Source organism: Ictidomys tridecemlineatus, chromosome 4 (genome assembly GCF_052094955.1).
Source record: "Ictidomys tridecemlineatus isolate mIctTri1 chromosome 4, mIctTri1.hap1, whole genome shotgun sequence".
In the NCBI taxonomy this organism is placed as follows: Eukaryota; Metazoa; Chordata; class Mammalia; order Rodentia; family Sciuridae; genus Ictidomys; species Ictidomys tridecemlineatus.
In genome coordinates this window covers 58582533-58592459 of record NC_135480.1, presented here as the reverse complement: position 1 = coordinate 58592459, position 9927 = coordinate 58582533, and the positions used below count along the sequence as shown (strand labels likewise).

Sequence of the window (9927 nt, the reverse complement as noted above, 5' to 3'; positions counted from 1 at the left end):
AAGCACCCCTGGGTTCAATCCCGAGCGTACCAAAAAAAAAAAAAAAGAAAGAGATCAAGTATTTTTAATAAATTCTAGCCCACTTTACCTTGCAAAACTTTTGGCTTGATTTGAATTATTTCCAGGCTTTCATTAAATATCTCTTGGCAAGAATCTTAATGGTAAGATAAGTGACAAAAGGATATTAAAAATTCCTCATCAGAACAGTCTCGAAAGCAATTTTGTGAAATAATGGCAAACATATCCTTGAACAAGATTTTTCAAATATTTTCTGTTCAAAACTTTCTTCTCAGAAGAATTGTGCAAAGCCTTCGCCGAATCTCTTTGGTTTTGATGGAATAGATGACAGGGTTGAGCATGGGAGGCACAAATAGATAAATAAGGGACATGAGTGTGTGTACATAGGGTGGGGCATGCCTCCCATAGTGAGCAGCCATGGACACGCCAACCATGGGCACATAGAAGATGAACACAGCACACATGTGTGACACACACGTGTTGAACGTCTTCAGTCGTTCCTCCCTGGAGGCAATGGCAAGCACAGAACGCAGTATGAGCACATAAGAGAAGAGAATGAGTGCAGAATCCAGGCCAAAGGTAGAGATGACAATAAATAGACCAAAGATATTATTGATGGTGATGTCACCACAGGGCAGGCGGATCAGATCTGGATGCAGGCAGTAGGCATGGGAGAGCACATTGGCCTTGCAGAAGGGCAGCCTCAACAGAAGCAAAGGCAGAGGGAAAATCATGCAGAAACTGCGGATAATAGCAGACATGCCCATCTGCACCACACGGGCATCAGTGAGCACTGTAGCATAGCGCAGGGGGTGACAGATGGCCACATAGCGGTCAAAGCTCATGACCGGCAGGATCCCAGACTCAATGAAAGAGAAAAAATGAATAAAGAACATTTGGACCATGCAGGAATTGAAACCGATTTCTCTTATGTGGAAGCAAAATGTGGCCAGTACTGTGGGCAGTGTAGAGAAAGACACACCCAGGTCATTAACTGAGAGCAGGGACAGGAAATAGTACATAGGCTGATGCAAGCTCTGCTCCTCCTTGATAATGAAAAGGATCAGGCTATTGCCCACAATTGAGACAGTGTAGAGGAGTCCTAGGAGCAAAATCATCCAGTGCTGGGAGGCCTCCAGCCCTGGGAGTCCTGTCAAGGTGAAAGGAGGCAACCCTGAGCTGTTGTGGGTGTCTCCTCCCATGCTGCACTGCTGCCTAGATGGTAGGGCCCCTGGCCTGCAAAGAAGACAAACACAGTGTTATGCATGGCCTCTGCCTAGTATTTCTAATCTCTCATACATCACCTAGTCCCTCACCTTAGAGCAATAATCACTATTGTTCACTCTAACACTCATCCATGCCTCTCCTTTTTTCTAAGATTTCTGAAATCTGATATTCCTCAATATGCCCGGCTGGCAAGACAAGTGAAGTGAGCCTCCTTTATACCTGGGTCTAGCACTCTTTCTCAGATTAAAACTATAAACTCTTTTTCTGTTCAATTCATGGATATCATTTTTTCAAGACAAGAAAAACAAATTCTCCCTGTCACTTCTTTCTCAACTCTTATGCCCATTCCAGAGCAAACCTCTTACTCATTAGACCACAACCTTTTCCTCTTCCCCATCTTTCATGCTCTCACACCTCCACTACCTCACTATGACTCCCAGCTCCCTAAACACATAGTTACTGGTTTCATCCAGATGGAAGATAAATGCACAGGAAGATGGATATCCATAGAGTCAAGCTTCCAAGTGTTCCTCAAGATGTACTGGACTTCCATGTTTCCTTCCTCCACTTTATTCTTCATCCATTTTGCTTATAGCATTGCTTTTCTTCCTGAAGAACTGAATTTACTGAATGTAATTTCTTTTTTATTGGTTCTGTATACTTAAACATAACATGAGGATTCATTTTGACATAATTATACAAGCATGGAATACAGTTTGTCCTAATTCAGTCCCTTGTACTTCCTCTTTCTGCCATTCTTCCCTCCTCCCATTCTCTCCCCTGTACTGATATTTCTGCTATTTGAAAGTAATTTCTTAAAGTTTATATCATAATCCAATAGTATCTCATTCCTGAAAGCCATTAAATTCATTAAAATTTATGTATATCCCAGAATCGGTTTTTCACCTGTTTTCTCTTTGGTGTCATGCCCAATGTAGAGACTCAAATTTCCAATATCACTTTGCCTCCTCCTTTTCCTTTGCCAAGTACTTTAAATAAGATAACAGTTTATGAAAACACTGACCCCAAAGTGTCTCTGTTATCATCTTTTTTCTTTTCTTTCCACACTTCAGAACCAAACTATCACATTATTATACCATAAAAAAGGCTCCTAATAAATTCCTAACCTCACTCTAATTAATCTCCAATTTCAACTACAAGCATTTATTTATTTAATTATTTACACTGGGGATTCTACCCAGGTTCACTTTACTACTGAACTCCCCACTCCTTCTTATTTTTCATTTTGAGACAGTATTTCAATGACTTTGCTCATGGTTTTGCTAAGTTGCTGAGGTTGCCTTTGAACTCACAATTGTCCTGCACAAAATCAAAGTCACTAGGATTACAGATGTGTGCCACCATACTTGGCTAGAATAAATATTTTGAAATGTTATTATGACAATGCACTTTTCTAATTAAATCTTTAAGTGGTCTATCATTAACAAATGGTCACATTTGAATTCATTAGCCTAGAATTAAAGGTCCCTTTGGTCATTATTAAATCAATATTTCTAGCCTCGGTTCTCAAAATTTTCTTCCTCATATATATAAATAGATACTCACATATGGCTTCTTGGTGTTATCCAAATCTTAATACACTGATGCAGTACTTAACTAGTGTTTGCATGATTTATGCACATATCTGTTCAAATCATCTTTCTTGGCTGAAGTCCACAGATGCCCTCTTTCATGAATATGTGGCTGATCTATACCAGTAGAGGTAACTCTCCCTACCCCTCATAACCTAGATATGCATCTCCTATCATGTATACTTCTTTGCATGACTTGCATTTTAACATTGTGAATCTTCTCTCCTCTGTCACCAGCTCTAAAATTCAAGCCTGATCCTTACTCATGGTTTCAGTCACTACCAATGCTGTACTTAGTGCAAGGGACAGATGAAGAAAAATGCTCAGTGAGTCACTCAAGCTTCTGAGTTTTAAATCTTTTGTGTCAAAGTGGAGATGCTAATGTTAATAAGTTTACCTAATGTGGTTGTGAAAATCCAAAGTGAAAATTCTGAGGAGCAAATAATTAGCAACACTGGTTTTAAAAACCTGCTTATATCCTCAACTCCAGACTTTCATATGCCTTTGTTCTTGCATCTGCATTCAGGATTCCTCTGTCCTTTTATCTATGGATACAATTTTGCCATAATTCCACACGTTAAGCCCACTTTGTTTTCCTTATCTGAAATCTTTCCAGTAAATTTTGGTTTGTCTCTCTGTGCAATAAATAGACCTACCCTCTTTTGGAATTGTTTAGCATAAATAGGATCCTTCCACATGACTTCTTACACATCAGGGTCTTTTATGCATCTTCTGATATCAGATGCTTCTGAGGTAAGTATGGGATGCTTGTTCACATCAAGACATCCACCTTCAAAATACATCCTGATAGGATATTCCTATGAGGAAGTAATGTGTAAATCAGAAACCATGGTCTAATTTCAGAGAAAAAGAGCAAATAAAAGCAGAAAGAAAATGAAGAGAATAGACATATAATAAATAATCAAGGTAGGAATAGACTTTTATTCTTCAGATTGATATATCTTAGCACTTGTGTTTCTAAGTTAAGGACAGGTGGCTTAAAATCTGAATTTGGAGTTTCTAGAACTTCAACTTACCTACTTGAGAGAGCTCTTGCATTGAAAGGGAGAACAATACTGGGGGCCCTGCATGCCCTGATGATAGCCCACAGTTACCTCTGCCAATTCACTGGCCTGAGCAATATATGGCTGCTTCCAGGAAGTCCCTTATGCTGTCATCAGCTCAGGTGTTCATGGACTTCTGGGAATACAGAGCATCAGCAGTGCTCCACACCAACCTGAAGATACATCATGTCTTATATTATATTAGTATGCTGGAGCAAGAGTGATCTTAACTAAAAGGAACTTGCAATAAAATTGCATGTGGACCCACATTTTAGCAGTTATTAGCATCTAAGAAGTCAACTATGTCAATTATATTCAGTTTGTTAGTTGCAAAATAATAGTTAAATATCTCCTAATTCAGAGTTTGTCTTTCCTACTTTTTACCTATGATCATATCCACTGAAGTCTGGATACAAAACACAACAACAGCAAAAAACAAACAAACAAAATACCCCATTATGCAGAGAATTCATGCTCAATATAAATGAATTTCAGCATTTGCATTTACTAGAACATGTGAAATTCTCACCAGGATAATCCGTAAAATTGACCCTCAGCATGATGAAAACACAAGTGTGCCATGCCTGACCAACACAGAATGTGATTATTGATTAAATGTGTTCCTTTATTAATGAGGTTTTGAGAACTTAGCACTGTGTTGGATTCTTCACAAATGTTTATTTAATATCTAGTAGGGAGACAGCAAGTGTGATATGGGGCTACAAAGTTCAGCAACTGATGTGGAGTCAAGATTCGACCACTTGCCTTGAGAAAGTGGACCTTGGTTTGAGTTCACATTCCGCCAATGGTCTTAACAAAGCCTCTAAACTACAGTTTCATTTTTCACTCATAGTTAATAATCTCATATCACAGAATGAGTGAGATGATTAAGGGAGTCCCTATGTGGGAAGCAGGAAGCCCACTGGCTGCCATACAGCATCAATGGAGGTTAGTGATTATGTTTCAGTTCCAGAAATTAACTCCTGAGTAGAGCACCTGAGGATTGACACTGACCTCTGTGTTCAGAATAATAAGAATAAATGCTTGGAGTAGCATGAACAATTGAATTCTAGGAAGTCACCGACAGGTATAGCTGGAAGAAAGAGAGCAGGCTTACACTTGAAGCAAACCAGTAAGAAAGTTGCTTTTTAGAAAGACCCTCTCATATACCCAGCGTTCCTCTGAGGCTAACAAGAAGAAAATGCAGGCACTTTTCAAGAATCTCTCTCAGAGATGAATCAGAATACAGAATTCAATGACTCCTTAGTTAACTCTTAGATCTTCCCACATCAGTTTCATGCACCCAGGTGAGGAACCCACCTGAAACCTACTCAGTACACAGAGATTTGGGAGAATTCAGAATCCACTGTTCCTTGGCCAGTATCTTTCACTTTAACTTTTTCCACATTAAAAGAAAAAAAAAACTTCTCAACTGTGACAATGTCAAGTTACTACCCTCAAGGTTTATGGAATAAAATGTACAAAACACAAATGAGAATAAATCTGGAAATGATATAAGTAATGAAAATGTGTATATGAATAAATATACCCATTTGTGGCCTGCCTGGGGAAACTTCTAAGGAAACATCATAATTCAATTAATGTAATAATAAAGAATTGCAGGAAAGATTTTAGGGCAGAATAGCAGAGAACTTGCAATATTATAAGGCAGTCATTGAAGGTTTCCAGGTCACTTTCAAGGGCTATCATCTCTCAAAAATCAAGCAAATATTATTGAGATTGATCCAACATCAAAATGGACTTTGCAGATGCAATTAAAATTTTACACCTTAAGATTGGATTTTTTTCTTTTGGATGATTTAGATGGACATAATTTAGTCACATAAGTCACATAACAGCACAGAGTTTTTCAGGCTAGAGCCACGACAATGAGGCAGATCAGTCAGAGATTCAAAGCATGAGAGGCACTCATTCTATCATTTCCTGAAGGACTCAACTGGAAAGCATGAGAAGTAATGTGGGCAAGTCACAGCTGAATCCCTAGCAAAGGAATGGAAACCTCACTATACAACTATAGGGAACAGACATGAACCAAGTTTCAAAGGACATTTTCCCCTAAAGATCTGACCTACAAAAACTCTAAGAGATCTTTGTTGTTTTAAGCTGCTAAACATGTGATTGTTTCTTAGGACAACAGTAGGAAACAAATACATTTAGCCTTAGGCTAGAAGAATAAGAAGGTAAAGAACAAAGAAGACTCATTCCTTAAAGACTGGACAATACAAATGCAGGGATCAACCTTGAAAGAGAATGATGGAGGAGGAGGATGGGAGGCAGAAGGTAGAGATTCTAAGAGTTCAGAGTCACAAATTTGTGATGTTGACCTATGAGGGCAATGAACAGTGATAATGGTGCAGTGATCATTTCTGATTGTCATTTCCTAAAATGACTGGCTTAACAGTCTGACTAGTTGCAATGAGCATACTCAGAAAGGTCCCATGCCTTCCTTAATACTCTTCTATCATTGTCATGAAAGTCTTGATTATTTTTTCTTTGAACACGGATTTTTGTAAGATAAGTCTGATAGTACAATGTTGTGAATATACATCCAACATCAGTATTTGCCTCATCATTCACATCAATTTCTCACTATGTCTCATGGGCACAGAATTCCGGTTAATCTACCATGAGTGGGAATTTAAGAAGGACAGGATAGAAAAGGGAGACAAAGAAAGAAGATAGAAAGTAAGAGATCAGAATAGAGAATAAAATATGTAGATAAGATATTTCATTTCCATATTCCTCATCAAGGTACTGGAAAATTTTCCTGTTTCCTTTCCTCCTTTATCAACTAATTATTATCTTTCTCTCTCTCAACAGATTGCCACAGATCAAATCCCTAGAGAAGGCTACCTGAGTTTTCACATCTGAGCATCACAGAGAGAAGCAATAAATAACCTCACTTACCAAGACCTTTGACCAGAGGAAGCTGAAATATGGAGATGAACTGAAAACATATAATGAGCTCAGAGATCCAAGAACACGGATTACACATTCAGACCCTTCACTGTCTCTTAACACATTTAGCTGAACCCACAAAGAGATATAGCTCTCACTCGCCCAATCAAAACTCCAGCCTAAGTCATTGCACGACTATACTCTGCCACACAGCTTCACAAGGAGACTGTATATCTCTTTCTCAGAGCTCCAAACACAGCCTGTTCCACCTGCAAGTGCATGTCTCTGATCCACGTAAGTTCTTGAAATAAGATCCCCCCAAGAGCTGTGTTCAGTAAATAAACTCAGGTTTAGTTTATTAATTGAAGTTTAGGACTCACAGTAGGACCTGCTCTTATTCAATCTTTCTGGTTCTCACACCCATAGATTTTGAGAGTACTTTCCAACACCCATTTGAAATCTTCCATGGATGGAAAGAATAAGCCAAGAAGATAAAATGCACTGACTTCAGCTCTCCTCTGAGTATCTTTCCACAAGTGTCAGAGGTAAGTATCAAAGCTAAACCCAGAATCATCTGGTTTCAAATCGAGAATCTGATGCAAGTTGGAAGGGGCTTCTACTTCTCTTTACTTATTTGATGTTTAGATAATGAATAAAACTATTGCATTTTTAAATAGAAAGAAATCGGTTTCTTTGGAAGCATTATGAATTCAAGTGTTGGTCATACTAATGGATTGCAGGGAAAGATGAAAACACAAAGCTCCGAAGCTGGAGATATAAGACGTCATTTCAGTTCCACAAGTAACGTGCTTGAATCTAAATTATATCAGTTCAAATCTCTGGACTTTTGGTCTTCCCACTGGTAAGAACTGTAGAATGATATTTTCACACTATTGACTATTCATTGTTAGGAAATAAAGATTATTTTTAAAGGGAGGGGAATTATTAGGGGAATCCCAACATTTAATCCCATAAATATAAATCTTTGCTCAACTTCTTATGAAGGAGTTAAGCAAGATGAAATCTTTCTCAATTTGGAGATAGCAAAGTCACAAAAATGTTGAATTTTTCCAATGAGACTTGGTAAACAAAAAAGCACAAAATGACTATAGAATTATGCCCCTTAATTAGAAAGCTATAGAGAAGAAAAAAAATTGTTCAATGTGACATAACAATTCTTGATATAGAATCTGGACTCAAATTTGGGTTTCATGGCATAATTCTGAAGGCCCTTTTAAGTACAAAATATGGTTAAGGAGACTATATGCAATACTAAGTATTCCTATACAGCCAAAATAGAGTCCTACTCCTGAATGTCTTTGTGGATGTCAAATCTAGAAAACCTACTTTCTCCCTCCAGGATGTAGCACTCTTGGCTGTCCCTCACATCCTGATATTACACTAGTAAGTTTGCAAGATGAGCTAACTCTGACATAGATGTGTGTATTATCTCCACAGAAAGCAGAGCTGATTTATCTTTTTCTTTTTCTTTTCCTACATAAATGCTCATATCACTAAAGTACTAAATTAGGAGGTATGTAATCATATCAAGAACTACCTTCTTACTAGGCACTTTAGGTGAAATATAAAAGTAAGTCTTTGGGCATATATCTGGGAAGATAGATTCAAACAGGAAAAAAAAAAGATTAAGGCATCATTACATTTTTGCCAAAAAGAAAAGGGCATGTATGTTAGGACTCAGAGTGAAATACTTTTCAGATGCTTGAACAAGTTAAAAAAAAAACATTTTTCACAGTCTAAAAATTATTATTTCACAGAAAAGGACATCATTTCATGTGAATCAACCACATGCCTGTTGTTCCAGGGTAGACATACCATCAACCCTTGGAAGGAACCCTTGATTTGCCAGAAGGATGTCAGCCTCCAACATCAGTGATAAGAGTCTCCCAGACACTCTCTTCCTGACAGGGATCCCAGGGCTGGAGTTTGCCCATATCTGGATTGCAATTCCATTCTGTGCCATGTACCTGGTAGCATTGCTTGGCAATGCTGCCATCATCCTGGTCATTGTGATGGACAGCGCCCTGCATGCTCCCATGTACCTCTTCCTTTGTCTTCTCTCACTCACTGACCTGGCTCTCAGCTCCACCACAGTGCCCAAAATGCTGGCCATTTTGTGGCTCCATGCAGGTGAGATTTCCTTTGCTGGATGCCTGGCCCAGATGTTTTTTGTCCATGCTATCTATGCTCTGGAGTCCTCAGTTCTCCTGGCCATGGCCTTTGATCGATATGTGGCTATCTGCAACCCACTGAGATACACAACCATTCTCAACCATATTGTCATAGGCAGAATTAGCATTGTTGGTGTATTCCGGAGTGTAGCTATTGTCTCCCCCTTCATTTTCCTGCTGAGGCGACTGCCCTACTGTGGCCACCATGTCATGGCTCATACATACTGTGAGCATATGGGCATCGCTCGGCTGGCCTGTGGCAACATCACTGTCAATATTGTCTATGGGCTGACTGTAGCTCTGCTGGCCATGGGTCTGGATTCCATCCTCATTGCCATCTCCTATGGCTTTATCCTCCATGCTGTCTTTCGTCTGCCATCCCGTGATGCCCAGCACAAGGCTCTGAGTACCTGTGGCTCCCACCTTGGTGTCATCCTCGTTTTCTACATCCCTGCCTTCTTCTCCTTCCTCACCCACCGCTTTGGTCACAACCGAGTTCCCAAGCATGTGCACATCTTTCTGGCGAATCTCTATGTGCTGGTGCCTCCTGTACTCAATCCCATCATCTATGGAGCTAGAACCAAGGAGATTCGGAGTAGACTTCTAAGATTGCTTTACTTGAGGAAGATCTCAGTATGAATTCCAAACAGATGAGATAATTGGAGATGAGAAAAATAAATGGGTAGAATCACTTTCCAGATTCATTTGCAAGAATGAGGATCTATGATTTGACAATACTAAGTTTAATTGTCTGGAAGCTCTTGGAGGAACAGGATGATCCAGATGACATGGAGGTACTCTTTGTCACATTGAACATGTTGCATTCCCACTGTTCCTTGAGGAACTCAGAATAGCCCAGAAAGATGATCATATTTTCACTGCTGTCTGAAAAGTGGCTATGAACTACTAAGGAGC

The 9927-nt window shown here is 39.2% G+C and overlaps 2 protein-coding genes across 2 annotated transcripts; one reads left to right on the top strand and one right to left on the bottom strand.

The window, feature by feature from the left end:
• Positions 1–275: 275 nt before the first annotated feature.
• On the bottom strand, positions 276–1220 carry LOC101968117 (olfactory receptor 51I2). Its single transcript, XM_005342524.3, has one exon. It carries the CDS (start codon positions 1218–1220, stop codon positions 276–278), a length of 945 nt encoding a protein of 314 aa, XP_005342581.2.
• Positions 1221–8694: 7474 nt separating this feature from the next.
• Positions 8695–9651, top strand: LOC144376833 (olfactory receptor 52D1-like). Its single transcript, XM_078045109.1, has one exon. It carries the CDS (start codon positions 8695–8697, stop codon positions 9649–9651), a length of 957 nt encoding a protein of 318 aa, XP_077901235.1.
• Positions 9652–9927: the final 276 nt, after the last annotated feature.